General features: G+C 41.4%; 1 protein-coding gene across 15 annotated transcripts in view; it reads right to left on the reverse strand.

The window, feature by feature from the left end:
* Nucleotides 1-6,809: 6,809 nt before the first annotated feature.
* The window catches only part of SETD5 (SET domain containing 5), an 87,890-nt gene continuing 77,852 nt past the window's right edge, over nucleotides 6,810-16,847 (reverse strand). For 11 of the 15 annotated variants that reach the window (XM_079795688.1, XM_079795683.1, XM_079795684.1 and 8 more), the window contains 6 exons: nucleotides 16,737-16,793; nucleotides 14,334-14,804; nucleotides 11,454-11,749; nucleotides 10,210-10,343; nucleotides 9,642-9,730; nucleotides 6,810-9,333 (listed from right to left, as the gene is read on the reverse strand). In XM_079795688.1, coding sequence (XP_079651814.1) covers nucleotides 8,725-9,333; nucleotides 9,642-9,730; nucleotides 10,210-10,343; nucleotides 11,454-11,749; nucleotides 14,334-14,804; nucleotides 16,737-16,793 — 1,656 coding nt within the window. In that variant the 3' untranslated portion in view covers nucleotides 6,810-8,724. The remainder of the gene's footprint in view (nucleotides 9,334-9,641; nucleotides 9,731-10,209; nucleotides 10,344-11,453; nucleotides 11,750-14,333; nucleotides 14,805-16,736; nucleotides 16,794-16,847) is intronic. The other 4 variants (XM_079795677.1, XM_079795676.1, XM_079795675.1 and 1 more) reach the window with 1 other exon arrangement.

Genomic DNA, 16,847 nt, shown 5'->3' on the forward strand with positions numbered 1-16,847 from the left:
TACACAAACCTAGATGGTATAGCCTACTGCACACCCTGGCTATATGGTGTAGCCTATTGCTCCTAGGCTACAAGCCTATATAGCATGTCACTGCACAAAACGACACAAGATTAAATCGAGCACAAGAGAAAATACAATAAAAAGATGCAATGAACACAAGATGTATGAGGCTGCTGTTGGTATAACACAGCATGATGTTTTAAAGCAAACTTCATTTTTATAAGTAGAAAGAGTACTCTAAAATAACAATAAACATACAGTAAATACATAAGCCAGTACCACAGTCATTTATTATTATTAACAAGCATCATGTACTGTACACAGAATAGTGTGTGTTATACTTTTACACTATTGGCAGTGCAGTGGGTTTGTTAACACCTGCACCAGCACAAATGCACGAGTAATGCATTACTTTACAGTGTTAGGACAGCCACCATGCCACTAGGCAATACAAAATTTTCAGCTCCATTAGAATCTTATGGAACCACCACTGTATGTGTGGGCCATTATTAACTAAAATGTCATTTAAAATATTTTTATTTTTATTGATTTCAGAGAGGAAGGGAGAGAGAGATAGAAACATCAGTGATAAGAGAGAATCATTGATCAGCTGCCTCCTGCACACCTCCTACTGGGGATTGAGCAGCAACCCAGGCCTGTACCCTTGACTGGAATTGAATCCGGGACCCTCCAGTCTGCAGGCCCATGCTCTATCCACTGAGCCAAACCAGCTAGGGCAAGTTGAGCACTTTTTTATGTATCTGTTGACCGTCTCTGTCTTCTTCAGAAAAATGTCTGTTCATATCCTCTATCAATTTTAAATTGAAAATTTTTTTGCTGAGTAGTATGAGTTTTGATATATTTTGGATATTAACTCCTTATCATCAGATATATGATTTGCAAGTATTTTCTCCCATTCCATAGGTTGCCTTTTCATTTTGTTGAGTTTCATTTGCTGTGCAGAAGCTTTTTAGTTTGATGTAGTCTCACTTGTTTATTTTATTTTTTGCTTTTGTTTCCTTTGCCTTTGATGTAAAATTCACAAAATCAGCACCAAAACTGGTGTCACAGAGCTTACCACCTAGGTTTTCTTCTAGGATTTTTATGGTTTCAGTCTTACATTTGTCTTTAATCCATTTTGAGTTAATTTTTGTATATGGTGTTAGTGGCCCAGCTTTATTCTGCATGTGGCAGCCCAGTTTTTTCCAGCACCATTGTATACTTTTAGCACTTTTGTCAAAAATTAATTGACCATAGTGCTTGCTTTGGCAGCACATATACTAAAACTAGAGGCCTGGGCACGAAACTTGTGAACTGTGGTGGGGGACCTCAGACTGGCCTGCACCCTCTGGCAGCCCGGGAGCCCTCGGGGGATGTCTGACGGCTTAGGTCCATTCTAACTGGGGAGTGGGCCTAAGCCATGTCAGACATCCTTAATGCTGACATGGAGGTGGGAGACGCTCCCACCACCGCTGCTGCGCTCGCCAGCCATGAGCAGGGCTCAGGGCTTCTGGCTGAGTGGTGCTCCCCCTGTGGGAGCGCACTGACCACCAGGGGGCAGACGCTTAATACAGGAGCTGCCCCCTGGTGGTCAGTGCATGTCATAGCAACTGGTCATTCCACCGTTCATTATTAGCCTTTTATTATATAGGATTGGAAGGATACAGAGATTAGCATGGTCCCTGTGCAAGGATGACACGAAAATTCGTGAAGCAGTTCCCCCCCCCCACCCCCCAATTAATTGACCACACATGCATGGGTTTATTTGGGCTCTCAATTCTGTTCTATTAATCTATGTGCCTGTTTTTAAGCCAATGCCATACTGTTTTGATTACTATAGCTTTATAATATAGCTTGCTTTTGTTCTATTTCTGTAAAGAAAATGACAAATTTTGATAGGATTGAATTGAATCTGTAGATTGCTTTAGACTGTTTTATTGTTGGGTTTTAAGAGTTCTTTATCAGATATATCTTTTGCAAATATTTTCTTCTAGCCTATGGTTTATCTTCTCATTTTCTTGATAGTGTCTTTTCCAGAAGTTAATTTTTACCAAGTCCAGCTTACCAATGATCTTTCATGGATGATGGCTTTACAGTTGCAACTAAAAAGTCATTGTCAAACTCCAGGTGCTTTTTTTTTTTTCTCCTGTTTTCTGGGTGTTTGATAGTTTTGGGTTTTTACATTTAGGTCTATGATCCATTTTGAGTTAAATTTTGTGAAGGATGTCTGTATTTCCTCTGCTTGTGAAATATCAGCTATGTTAGTATGGGTCTACCAGTATTTCTGGGCATTGTATCCTGTTCCATTGATCTCCTTCTGTTCTTATTTCAATACTACATTGTCTTGACTACTGTAGCTTTATATTAATTATTGAAGTCAGACAGTGTTAGTCCTGACTTTGCTCTTCTCTTTCAATATTGTATTGGACTGATATCCTAACAATGAGTCTTTCTATCCATGACCATGGAATATCCATTTTTTAGTTCTTCTTTCATCAGTTTTGTAGTTTTCCCCCATAGAGTTCTTGTACATATTTTGCTAGATTTGTTTCTTTATTTTGGGTGCTAATGTAGATGTTGTAATTCTCAAATTCCAATTATTTGTTGGTATATAGAAAAGTGATTGACATTTGTATATTAACCTTGTATTCTGCAACCTGCTATTAGCACGCTAGTTGTACAAGTTTGTTTTTGTTAATTCTTTTGGATTGCCTACAAGACAATTAGGTCACTTGTGAACAAAGAGTTTCATTTCTTCCTTCCCAATCTGTGTAGGTATTTCCCTTTCTTGTTCGGTTGCATTAGCAAGGACTTCCAGTACAAATGTTGTAACAGAGTGAACATCCTTGCCTCATACCTGGTCTTAGTGTCAAAGCTTCTAGTCTCTTGATTAAGTAGGATGTTAGCTATAGGTTTTTTTGTAGCAACTCTTTATCAGGTTGGGACTCCTTCCTAGTTTTGGAGATGTGCCCTTTTGTTTATCTGCATGTCTTTATTATCCGTGGGGATATTATTCTGCTTTCTTTGGCAGTTGACTTTGGCCCTTTCTGTTAAGCACATTTATGTTAGTTTTTCTTCATTTTTAAGGAGACATGATTTATGAGTTTTTTTAGTTTCAAGTTTCTACAGTACTTTTTGTGTGTAAAGTATTAATACATGAAATGTACAAAAAAACAGCTGAACTCAGCACAGAGTAGGACTTTATAACTGTTTCTTTCAGGAGTTAATAAATGTGTTAAATAACTTATTCCCAGAAGGAAAATACATCCTGGATTTAATGGAAAAATCCTAGCTTCACTCTTATTCAGTGAATGTGATCCCCCAACCCTATCTCTATTTTGACTGTCCTGATAAATTTAGATTCTATTAAGAGTATCTTTTCAATGTGGAGCTCTGTCCGTGGGGGCTTTGCTGGTTAGTTGTTTTCTGGGCTCAGACTGCTCCAGCCCCTTGGCTTAACCAAGCATCCTTGGTACCCACTGCAAACCTCTCCCAATTTTGGCTGTAGTTCTCAAATTGGCTCACTGAACTTCCAAGTGAGAACTTGTTGTTCTGGAGTTGAGATGCATCAGATGCTCCATTGCTTCTTCTGGAACAGGTGATACCATGAAAGTCTTGTGGCTATTGGTGGTTTATTTCTACATACCTTATTTTGGGGTTCATGGAGGATACTTAGTTTTCTTGTAATGTTACCCAAGGTTTTGTTTTGCTACCATGGCCACTCTGTGCACTTTTATGAAGGATTTGAGAAATATTCAAAACAGTATTATCTTAGAATCACTGCCAGGTTAAGTTTTGAAAATAGAAACAGGTAAAAGTTATAAGGGAACACCATCTTCTTCAATGACTATGCTTTTCTCTAAGTTGTTGCCTTTATCAACCTTGAGCACAGGGTATATATATTAAGAACTTTGGCAAAACCCCTCTTATCTCCCTGAGCTTCACAGAAGATTATAGAGGCTGTCCCAGCTCTGGTTGACAAGCTTATACTAGTAATCTATGTAGTTTCAAAGCAAATGGACCACTTCATTTGGCCAATGAAGCACTTTTTTCTTCAGGGTGACCTCTGCTAAAGTGAGAACCCTGTACCCTCACACTGATGCCCCAGGGCCAAAAAGGCCTGACTGCTGTTTACAAGGTAGAAAAGGGTATGACATACTTTTTCAGTTAGTTAAGTGATTTCTAGGCACAGATTCACAGCATTTCTAGCTTTCTCTACTGATAAACTGAAAAATTTCCAAAACTGTCAGTTTGGATCTGCTGTTTAGAAGAGACACATCTTGGACAAGTTGTATTTTCTAAAATTCATTAAAAACTTATAAAAGAGATAATACCTACCTTATACATTAAGTCTGAATGAGCTAGACGATGGCCTAAATGGAAGAGCCTGACAATCTGGAAAGCCATAAATAAGATGCACCACTGCACTAGTTTAATACTGTTCAGCTTCTTACATTTGTACCATATCAAAAGTACAGTACCTAGTAATAGAGTAGGTACCTGATAACAATAGCAAATATACTAACTTCTAATAGCATGGGTGCCTTACCTTCACATTCCTAGCACTTTACATATAGCCTGGCACGCAGTAGGGCTTTAGTAAATAATTATAGAACAGAACCTTCCAATTCTGGCAATAATCAGATGAGCTTAAGCCCTGTAACATTGAACCAGGCCTCAATTTCCCATCTTTAAATTCTAGCATCTGACTTGCTTCCTTCTCAGAATTATGAGACCAAATAAGACACTATATATGGCCCAGCTAGAGTGGCTCAGTAGTTGAGCATTGACCTATGAATCAGGAGGTCATGGTTTGATTCCAGGTCAGGGTACATGCCTGGGTTGCAGCCTCCATCCCCAGTAGGGGGCATGCGGGAGGCAGATCAATGACTCTCTCTCATCATTGATGTATCTATCTCTCCCTCTCCCTTCCTCTCTGAAATCAATAAAAATATATTCTTAAAAAAACACTATAGCCCTAGCCAGTTTGGCTCAGTGGATCAAGTGTCGGCCTGAGAACTAAAGGGTCCTGGGTTCGATTCTGGTCAAGGGCACATGTCCGGTAGGGGATGTGCAGGAGGCAGCCAATCAGTGATTCTCTCTCATAATTGATGTTTCTCTCTCTCTCTCCCTCTTCCATCCTCTGTGAAATCAATTAAAAGAATATAGATTTTTTAAAAAGGCACTATATATGGAAATACTTCTTAAAGAAGACTGTGAACCTATTTTTTCACCCCGGGCAGAATTCAATTGTGGCTGTTGTAAGATTACTAAGTACTCCTACAGGCATTTTGGAAAGGCCTTCAAACAAAGATAATTTTTATTATGTCCCCAACTGGTTACTTCCTAAGCTCCTTTAAGAAATGGATAGCATTTTCTCTATTTTTGAATCCCTTATATGCTTAGCAAAGTGGTAGTGTATCATAGGTCTCAGCAAATATTTGTCAAACAGTATAATACTGTTACAGCAATCCATCAGTAAGCACTGCTGTTTACTTGCAAAACATGCCCTGATTCCAAGTATTTCTCCTTATCCCTGTTATTACTGTCTTAATAGAAGCCATCACTGTATTGTTGCTTGCCTAAATAATTGCTATAGCTTCCAAACTGGTTTCCTGGCATCTATTCATCTCTCTCCCAATTGGATCAAAACAATCAGAGTAATTAAACATAAATTAGACTATGTTACCTCTCTGCTTAATATTTTGCAATGACTTTCCCAATGTACTTAGAATCAGATTCTTTAAACCCACAGGCTGTCTCTCAGGTACCAGCAAATCTGACTGGCCACATATTTCTGTAAATATACTGGAGCTCAGCCATATACTGCCTATGGCTGTTTTTGTGCTGCAATGGCAGAGCTGAATAGTTGTGACAGAGACCACATGGCTTGTAAAGCCTAACTGTATTATGTGGCCCTTCAGAGAAAGGCCAGTTTGCTGACCACTGTGCCATATGACCCAATGCCTATCTTCCTGGATATCTACCACTCCTCTTCCCTGCCCTGGTCATTCACTATATCCTAACCACAGCATTCTTGCTCAAAAGCTTTGTACCTGCTGTTTAACTCCCCAGGAATGATCTTTATTCTTATCATCCCATGACTACCTCCTTACTACTGAGGTCTCAGCTTAAATGTCACCTTCCTGGAAACTTCCCTGATCCACTAATTTAGAGTGACCCCTCAACCTCCCTAGTTATGTAACAGTTGTGAAACAATAACATGGTAATGACTACTTGAAATTATGGACTGGTTTAGTTCTCACCCTGCTCTAGAGTGTAAGCACCTTGAAAGCAGATATTTTTATCTGCCTTCCTCATGCCCCATTTTAATCACATAAACCCACCACCAAAAACAATGCCTGAAATTATTTGATAGAAAAGAACGAGGCCAATAAATCGTAGCTGAGTGAATAAGGTTAAGGCCAAGGTCAGGAACTCTAGTCTGGTTCAAGTCAGTTTGCAATGTTCAGTTCCTCTGCTGCAGACTGGCCTGCCCATAATCATAATAAAAGGCAGAATGAAGACCAATCCATATTCCTGGCCTCATTATAGGCACAACACCAAGAGCACATCCTCCTGAACATTGGTACACCTTGCCCTCTTCAGGTAAGGAAACAGGAAAATTCGGCAAGGCAAGGTCACAGAACTGGACAAAGAAGTTCTCAACTTTATGATTATTATGGTTAAGAATTTTATTATCAAAATTATTACATCTCTTGTGAAAGTTCAAATGTTACATCAAGGTGTAAACACTCCACTTGAGAAAGAAGTGATACTTCTTCCCTTCCAAGAGTTCCCCCCACCCCCCCGCCCCCATCCCCCCCAGAGGTCTGGTCTTGACAGCACCCTGCCCACACAGAGTGGCTGGGGTCTCTGCACGTGCCAGGCAGGGTGAGGGCTGCCTGCCTGCTGGCCTCTCCCCTTGGTTAACAGCCAAGGAGAGAATGCAAACCCCAGCCCAAATGGAGAGACATTTACATACGTTTTATATAATATACAAAGAAACCAGCATCCCAGGCCACATGATTTCCACTCCCAAGGCTCTCCCAGACTGATGGGTTTGTGGGGGAAACAAAAAGAAAAGTATTCTGCTGAGTTGTCAGCATTAAAAAGAAAAATCTCCCCTCATTTGAGCAAACACCTGATTTCAATTTTGAAAAAATGAAATTTTGTAACAGTCACACACAAAGAGAGAAGACTGTGCATATGATAGTTGTAGGAAGGGTAGAAGGAAGGGGATGGAAGAGGCTGGGCAAAAACAAAACAAAACAACAAAAAAAAAACACAAAAAAAAACAATCTGGAGGGAAGGAAGGAGGGAGACTCACAGTATTATCTTGTCCAAAAGAAAAGAAGTAAGGTCCACTGCAGCACCAGGGATTACACCTGTCATAGATCTGCTACCCCTACCATGGTTATAACTGAATACAAAATTAGATAAATAAAAACACGCCGGATATTACAGTAAACAAGTGAAAGAAAGAAGCTGGCAACCGTATGGAATTTTAAAAAGATTGTGTACCCCACCTGGGCTGGCTCCAGGGCTCCTCCAGGGGCGTACAACAGGCACAATGCACTGATGGGGAGAAGCCAGTCTGCTCTTGTCTCTCATCCAGAACAGTGTTAGGTGCGTGGGTGGCTTCCTAACTGTCTCACCCAGGCCACTCTCAAATGAGCATCCCCCAAAGAAATGTGGAACATGCCCACACACAATCACAGTCCTGTCGGCACCACTCCACACATCTTTCCACTCTTACCCTGCAGTCACGAGTGCATGCTCCCCAATCATGGAGGCGGTCCTACTCATGGGATCGTCAACTCCTGATTAATTGGGAGCAGAAAAAATAAAATTCAAAGAATTCCCAAACCATCTGGGATCCTTCCTAAGTAAATTTATTGCCAACAGCTGATAAGTAGCAATTGGCCCACCTCACTTATCATTCCTCTTTTCTTTACCTATTACCTTCATGGGTTACTGAGCTGTGAAATAGCTTGGGGAAGGGGAGTGGGATGGTAACAGCTGGGGGCTCAGACAATCTACTAGGTTAATCTGCTCCTGAATAATCAAGAGTTGACCACAAGCTTTTCTTCAGAGAGCCAGGCACCCCTTAGTCAGAGCACATTCCAAGCTTCACTATCCCTGCCTATTTCTCGGTGATTTAAAGACAAAGGTAGGAACATTCTTGGTGGACACATCTTGGCTGGATATCTGCTTTTGGAATGGTTGTCTTCCGGTGAACATTTACATACCTACCTTTTTTCTTAAGTGCATAAAACCCTAACACTATCAGATGGCTTGGGGTTTGGAGATTGGCTCTTTTCACATTTTTTTTTCCTTTGAAAAGAAAACTTTTTTTGGATTTAAAAAGATGTCCTCACTGCACAAGTGACTACAGGCTACAGGCAAGGATGGGAGACGGAGGCTTCAACACAACTCATTGCACTTAGAACCGTTACTAACCGAAACACCATTTGCTTGTCAACAATGTACCCTTAACAGCAGGGAGAAACTTCTTTATAGTCTCTGCTTCAGACAAGATTTACATCTTTCTCCAAGGCCTGAGCCTGTTGTGACCACAAGTCTTGTTTCTTGTCGACCAGACCCAATCCTCTGGCACCTTGTACCCCCTTCCCCAGCAATCTGCTTGGCCTAGATTCCAGAGGCAGCTGGAAGGAAGCAGCTATGGGCTCATTCAGTTCTATTTGCCCAAATCCAGAAGCCCTAGGAAAGTCCTGTCTGAGTCTTGACTCCCGACCCTTGCAATGGCTGGAGTCGGTACTGGTGCACACCCCCACTCCCGCGGTGCGGGTAGTGCTGTGAATTGGAAACTGCAGATACCCTGGAGGCCTGATAGGCAGTGGACTGCCCAGCACTGGGCAGACTGATAGTCCGTAAGTCTGATGGCAATGACGACCTAGAGTTCTGAGGAAAGGAGGTGGAACTCAGAGTTCCTGTGCTGGACTGGGAAACCGAGTCTGAGGTCGGTGAGTCTGAGGGCCCCTGCGGGGTAGGGCTAGCAGCACTAGAAGGGCAGCTCCTCCTTGGAAGACTGCTGCCCGTGCTGTTTCCAGAATGTGGCTGGCTGCTATAATACCCTGGTGTCCCCGTAAATGAGGCCAATGAGTCTGTGGACACAGGGTGGGCGGGGCTGGAATAGGACGTAGAGGAGAGGGAGGATTCTGAAGAACTGTGAGAGGGGGGGTTTCCAGGTCTCAGTGCAGTAGTTCGATAACTGTATCCTGGAGATTGGGTGGGATGTCCTCGAAAGGGGGAGGAACTTTGTTGAAGGAGGCTTTGTGATTCTGTCCGTGGACTATCACACTGCAGGAGCTAGAAAGAGTTGGGAAGAAAAAGATAAAGAGGTGAAAAAGTCCCTATTTAAGCCATTTAGGTTTGTGAATATTTAAAACACCCTCCTTTTTCTTCTTCATCTTAACTACTGTTCTTTTTAGAATACCAAAGACCGCAAAATAGCTATCTCTGATCACTTATTTTTCTGGAATGATTTGATTACCCGAAGGTGAGCAGATGATGGCTTATTTCTAAGGCTGCTAAAACTATACACAAAGATGGCATCTCAAAACATTGGCATCCAGAACATACTCCTATGCCCAGAAATGAGCAATTTCTTGCCTCACCTGGTAGCTGTATCTGGAAGGGCTGTAAACGGCCGCTCCTTTTGAGAGTGCTGAGCTCAGTGTCTCTGGGCCTTCTCCATCTGCAGGGTCTGGAATGTAATACAAAATCAACTTGGCTTCTTAGAAACTGAGAAATAGCCATTGTTTATTGCAATCACCAATGCCATCACTAACCCATGCTGCTCTCTTTCTGACAAATAAGGTGAGTGTAGCATGCGACAAGGGCAAAAGGAGTGGTTAATTATGGGCTATGTCTTAAATGCCTGATCTGACTCCTGTCTCCTTTCTCTTCATCCTCCAACAGGGAAGATTTCCAGGCCTTTGGACAGATGAGTTACCAAAAGGTATCCCTTGGGGGGAAAAAAAAAGCAGACAGAGAGAAAGCAATGGTAGATCTTAAGAATGCTGTAGCCCAAAAGAGTAGAAGCAAACCAAGCTGGAACCGTGAATACAATGAAGCCCAACCACATAAGAAGCTGACTCACCTTAGCCTAGCATTTGTTATGAAATGTATGGAGCCTGGTCACATGTCCCTGAACTGGTTGGCAGCACAAAGCCTTAGGCTTACCTGAGTCTTTCTCTGTGATGTTACTCTCCCATGTGGGAGAAGGCTCTCCTTTTTGGGCCACCCTCACACTGCTTCGGAGGACTTTGGGGATGCTCCCTCCTTCTCGGAGTCGTTCTACTGATGTGGGAACCATCCTGTGAAGGCAACAGGGTGCAAGTTTATGCTGCAGGATTTCAGAGTCAAGAGTCTGGAACAACTGAATCTCTGACAAAGGTTGTACAACATATTCACTTAAAAAACATCTTCTTAGACATCAATTTAAAACAAGGTATTTTCTCTGCCTCAAACTATGTCAGGCACAAAAGAAAAAACTTTTAAAGAAAAAGCACAATAAAGAATTAAAAAACAATTACATTGCATCTTGATGTAAAAAAAAAAAAAAGCAATCAAGGAAAAAGTAAATTTAAAGATATCTACTTCTTTTAAACCCCCCCCCCCCCCCCCCCCGCCAAATTATAAGAGAAAGTTTAGAAAGTTACAGAGGTAGTAAAAGCGAGCCATAGAAGAAATGGGCTCAGGGCACAAGTTACAGAGGCAAAAGAAGGGCCCTTGGAGCTTAGGAGAGAAAAGCAGAGGTGACACACCTGGGGGAAGGGAAAGTCATGGGCATGCTCCCAAGAGGGAGAGTGTGCTCAACCCCCATTTTGAAATGCTAAGTTTTCTCTCCTGTGAAGTCATGTGTCTGGCACATAGTATTTAATACATGTTTCATAGATTAATAAACAGTATTTGAGCCCCACCTCTTCTTTCCCAGACTTCATTTCTTCAGTTCAAGATCACTGAACTGCCTCATCCTCTATTTCACTCATCTGGGATACTCAAGTACTTGCCATCAGTATTAGTTATTTGTGGTCTCCCCTAAGCCAGACAAGTCCTTTCAGAATATGTCTTTATCTCTCTGCTAGCTGTGTGGAATTGAGACTTCTGTTGTCAATTTAAAGCGAAACTGAGCTGAACTCCTTCCTGATTTACCTTTCATATGAAATGAGATAACATAAGAGGCAGTGTTAGGGCCCAGCAAATACTATACTGTATGCAGTTCAAAGTGGTGTACAACAGGATCGGTGGCCATTGTTGGCTTTTGTAAAGCTGGGGGCGGGGGGTGGTTCTGGCTGATATTATTTAATCAGCTGAACAGGATCGAGGGCACTGTTGTCTGGCTTTCTCAGATAAGTGTTCCCATACATTTTAGATAAAACTGGGAATGATTCATTTAATTATTAAAGCATCAAATATCAACTTACCACCTACTGCTGATATTCTCTTGTGGTCTGCAGTGAGATGAAGTGCCTCTGGAATCAGATGGGCTTACCGCCTCCAAGTGGGACAGAGAGGAATGAGATGGGGAGAACTTTTTGTGAGGGGAAGATGGGGTTCGGGCTGAGGATCCCTGCACACCATGGGCACCAGTGTCAGAAAGTGAGTTACTGCTGCCTTGCCCAGCTCCTGCAGACTTGCTTTTGCTCTGTGCAGAGTCACTGCCCCCACCAGAATTCTCCTTGGCTTCCTGTTTCCGTTTGCGGTACTCCAGCAGGGATACCTAGGAAGGAAATAACAAATAGGACTCTAGACATTGTTAGTGGATCAGTAGCAATTGGGAGATATGGACCCCTATAAACCATTAGCAAGCCATGCAAACAACGCAGGTACCAACATTGGCAACTTCTGTCAGGTATGATGCAGATCTGAGCACAGCTACATATTTACATCAGTTAGATATTGGTAAGAAGAGAAGACACCAGGTAATAATATTTTTGAGGACTGGTGTTCACTAGTAGAACTCAACATTTTTTTCTGCCTTCAGAAAAACTTGTGAGATTACAGTGCTATCATAGTTATCTGCAACAACGGTAGCTCCTAGAAAAGGGAGGGTGGAGAGTTGGGAGCTTATGTAGTTTGAAAAAGCCTTCCAGGTGATTCTGATAGCTTTTTCTAATGCCTCAGAAATCCTTAGAGATAGCTGTTTAAAAAAACAAGAGAGAAGCCCGGCCAGCGTGGCTCAGTGGTTAAGCAATGACCTATGAACCAGGAGGTCATAGTTTGATTCCTGGGCAGGGCACATGCCTGGGTTGGGGCCTCAATCCCCAGTGTGGGGAGCGCAGGAGGCGGCCAATCAATGATTCTCATTATTGATGTTTCTATCTCTCTCTCTCTGTTCCTCTGTGAAATCAATAAAAATATAAAAAATACCCCCAAACAAAAGAAAAAGCCAATTCTTCAGGATTATTAAATGTGCTTAATTTTCCAAGATACACTCAAGAGATTTATTAGTGTTTGTCATACACATAGAGAAACTAGTATAAAAGGAGAAAGGCAATGATTTCACTTCTTATTGCAGCAAGTCAGCTCTAACCTATACAGACTTGGAAATTTCTCCCCATCTCATTGTTCATCTGCCTCATTCTTTCTGACTGCCACAACACAATCCTCTCCCTGCCCCGCCTGGCATACCTTCTCTGTGCTGCTACAGTGTACTGGGCTTACACTGCTGGTAGTCTGTTACAATGTCTTGCTTGTTTCCCCACTAAACTGTATGGTCTTATCAGGGCAAAGACCAAGTTTATTTGTGTTTTTTTTTTTTTTTTATCTTTAACATCCAGCACAGAACTGGCCAATAGCAGGTGCTCAGCAATAATTCTGAAATAAATCATGATTTCAATCACTTTTGCACATAATGAAACCAGAAATCCAAAGTCTATTTCCATTTTTGTTCCTGATAGACAATGCTGTTCATGCAACAGTCTTCAAAATCCATTGCTGTTTTATTCCAAATTATCTGCCAGTGTTTTCTCCTTCTATCTTCTTAGGGCTCTCATTTTTTGTCCAAATGTAAAATATAACAAAACTCAAAATAAGATAAATTTTACATATGCATTTTTCAGACACAATCTTGGAAAGGAGTTAATAATTTTTGGTAATGTATTTTATTTTAACATAAATGTAAAAAGCCACTAGGCTACATTTTACCAATAGTACTACAGATATTTTGCAATTATGTGAGACTGTCACACACACAGAGCATCTAGCTTCTCTAGCCCTTCCCAATAAATAAAAGTTGCTGTGCCAACCCCCAAATACTCCCATGCATATCCAAATGCCTCTAGTTGAAAAATCACTGATATAAAAAGCAAACTTTTGGCTTTGTAATTTTTAGAACAGGCATTGCTTAAAAGCCAAGTCCCAAACCATTAGCTAGCTCTCTATAGCCTGGCTCTGCCCAACTCTCTTGATTCACCTCCTTACTCTGCCCACCCTTCTTCTGACACCATGGCAACACTCAACTGTTTACAATTACATCCCATCCATAATTACTTGTCACATAATTAATTGTTCTGCTCCCTCTTTTGTTACATCCTCACCCTCATTTGTTGGATGATTGATTCCTACTTACTTATTGTCTAAGATCAACTAAATCAGTGACCTGTTATCTCTTACTCCACCACCCTTCAAACTGGCCAAGAGCTTCTTGCTTATTCTTAAAGTACCCTCCACAGATCTGACTGGGCAGGTTCCCCTGTTAAGATGTTTTCACCACATCTGAACAACTATTTTGAAGCATCCATTACCACTGTAATTAATTACTTATTAATATAATTATCACTTGCTATGAGCCCCATTAGGGCATAACCTAGGAGGCAATATAGCATGGTGGCAATAAGAGCATGCAATTGAGACTCCAACAGACCTGGGTAGTATCCTGGCTCTTCCATTTACTAGCTGTGTGACCATGTGCAAGTCACTCAACTTGCCTTAGTTTCCTCATCTAAAGAGTGGGAAATTACCTATCTTACAGGATTATTTTGAGGATTAAATGCTTAATAAAGCTTAACAGTAACTAGAACATGGGAAGTGCTAAATAATACAACTGATTGCTAATATTCTTTTCCACTGCTCTATTCTTTGAACTGCCTACTATGTGTATGGCACATACATGATAGGCACTTAAATTTGCTGATTATTTACAAAATTTATCAAATTGTATTAAAACAGCTTGCATTTTATTGGGCATGGCAGAGACTGTGTCTTACTTATCTTTGTTTTCCTCACACTGAGAGCAGTGCTGAACACATGGTGGTAACTTCATAAGTATCTATTGTTAGTGCTCTGTATCGTGTGAAACTTACCTTTTTCCTCTGTGGTGGGTTCTGGGGGGCAGATGGGACTCCTTCACAAGCTCTTTCACCACCAGGTGACATGGATCCACGAGAGACATCTTTCATAAAACCATGTTCATATCTGCTGGGAAATCCTTCTGCAGGGGAACAATATCCCCCGTCCAAATGTAAAGGCTTCCTATCTCCTACTAGGGGAGACCCTCGATATAATCCATCTGCTCGAGGCATAGCGTTCAATGGGGAATAGGCATACATTAAGTTAAACTCTGTCCGAAATGCCTGGTCCGAGTTTCTCACAAGGGTCTGATGTCCATCCCCACTCCTGCTGGGAAAGCCAGTCTCAGAGGTGGGCCCAATGGAGGGATGAGGAGCCAGGTCAGAATGAGCTGAGTTGATGAGGGAAGGTCTGTCAGCACAGCTGTTAGTGTTGGAGTCAAGGTAGCCTACTTTTGTCAGGTCCAGGTCTTTTCGGTGACAAAGCTGAAAGAATAAAAATCAATGGAGACATGGGGTAGGGGAGAAGGAAAACAGTCAAAGGGCAGAAAAGAAAGGAGGGAAGAGGGGCACAGGTGAACAGCAGAGACAAAAGGGATGAAAGCAGAAGAGAGAATGCCATTAACATCTGTAAGAGTCCCATGTAGCAATATGCATACAGGCCAGATCACTAACAACCCCCACCATTCCCAAATTACTTTCAAATCTTTCTTTAGGAGAATAATGAAAAATCAGAATTAGATAATTGGCCAAATGTGACTACTTTGCCTGCTTAGCCTTTCATCAAGTTTGCTGAATCACCTTGCACTACATTAAGGGATTGGCAGTATTAATTTGGGATTTACCTGAGCCCCATGTATGCTAGAGATGAGACCAGCTGGCTTATATAACTGGCTTCTGGTGTTATTCGTTTCTAAGTTAATATTGATGGAAGGTGGAAGGAGGGGAAAAGTTGAAAGAAAGTAGAAAGTAGATGGAAAGTCAAGTATTTAAGGTACTGGTTCAGTAAAGGAGAATGGCATCAAGACATCAACCAACCAGTTATTCATTCACTTTCACTATTAAATAGGTATGTTCCTCATAAAACCTTCTGGTCACTCAATTCTTATTTAACCTCTAATCTATGTCAACACACCACAATACTATTAATGCCCATCACTGCAGAGTATCTGAAATGCTGAAATGTACCAAAAATAAGCCCCATCTACTATTTGATTATCATTACCTCCTAACACCAAGATTTTCCATCACTAGGTCAACTAACTCACTCTAGAAAGAATGGTTCCAGAAACCCAGATATCACACCATGTCAGCCTCCAAAATATGCTATCTTAGAACCTTTAGCACCTGAGGAGAGAACACCGTACTTTCCTTGTAAGACAGCAAAAACCACGCAGAAAACCTCTAGTACACTATAATACAACCTTTCTCAGTTTCACAATCCTCTATAAAATCCTACTGATTCGGAATTTGGTCAACTGTCACTGTGTTTAATACTAATTTTTTATTAGAAGAAGGGGTGTGTGTTAACAGTTAATTTCTAAAAGGTTATGTGAGAGAGTCTTTACTCTATGTGGATTCATGGAATTAATCATTACTACCTCTGTCCAAATCTTCTAATAGTTAAGAAATAATACCACTAAAGTCTGAATTTTACATTTCCACAGCAGCGGTCGCGAGCCGCGGTTTGCCGCTCTGTTGACTAATGAGTTTGCTGATAACTACCTGTCCTAAGGGATACCACTTGTATGGCAATCATATTCCAACCACTGCAGAATGGAGGCCCGGATCACAGAAGCCATGGGCTGCCGTAGTTTTCCTGTGTACCCAGTAAGGAGCTACAAGAATGTAGAGAGCCAAGAGGCTTGCCTCTCCCATTTTAAAGAAGTCCCTCAATCTACCAACCAAAACCCAAAATATGCAGTTAAACAGAGCTCTCAGATTAACCCAGGAACAAGGCATAAATTACTGCCTAACTTTCCCAACAAGCTGCTCCTTTATCAACCTAAAATAATAAATATCAAAAAATAGCTCCTACCAACATTTGATCCAACTTTTCCTATTTAACAAACACACATTATTTGTCAGACTTTAACAAGGCTCCTACCATACTTTCAGCCTTCATTAAACTTTACTTCTAAATACTATTCCTTTAAACTCTTTAGCCACTCCCTCCCCCAAACAACAACAACAAAAACAAACCCCACCACACACACATAGCTACTTTATTTTCCTCCACCTACATTGAGAGTTCTGAGTAACAACAGTCATACATGGGAAGATTCATTCAACTTACAGTGACCAATCGGCCACCCTCCAGCCCATCACCCCATTCACTTGGATTCCCCAGCCCTTCCCACACACTCATGCACACTCACTATCAGCCTCCAAGTGTGATTGAGATGGTGTGATAACTACCTCGGGTGACAGGGACTCGGGCCTATTCGCAGGGTAACTCTCAGGGGAGGATATGTTCTAGAGGAGGGAAAAGCATCTTGTTATTCATCTACTTGAAGTCAAGAAGCAAAA

The sequence above is a fragment of the Cnephaeus nilssonii genome, assembly GCF_951640355.1.
Source record: "Cnephaeus nilssonii genome assembly, chromosome: 17".
In the NCBI taxonomy this organism is placed as follows: domain Eukaryota; kingdom Metazoa; phylum Chordata; class Mammalia; order Chiroptera; family Vespertilionidae; genus Cnephaeus; species Cnephaeus nilssonii.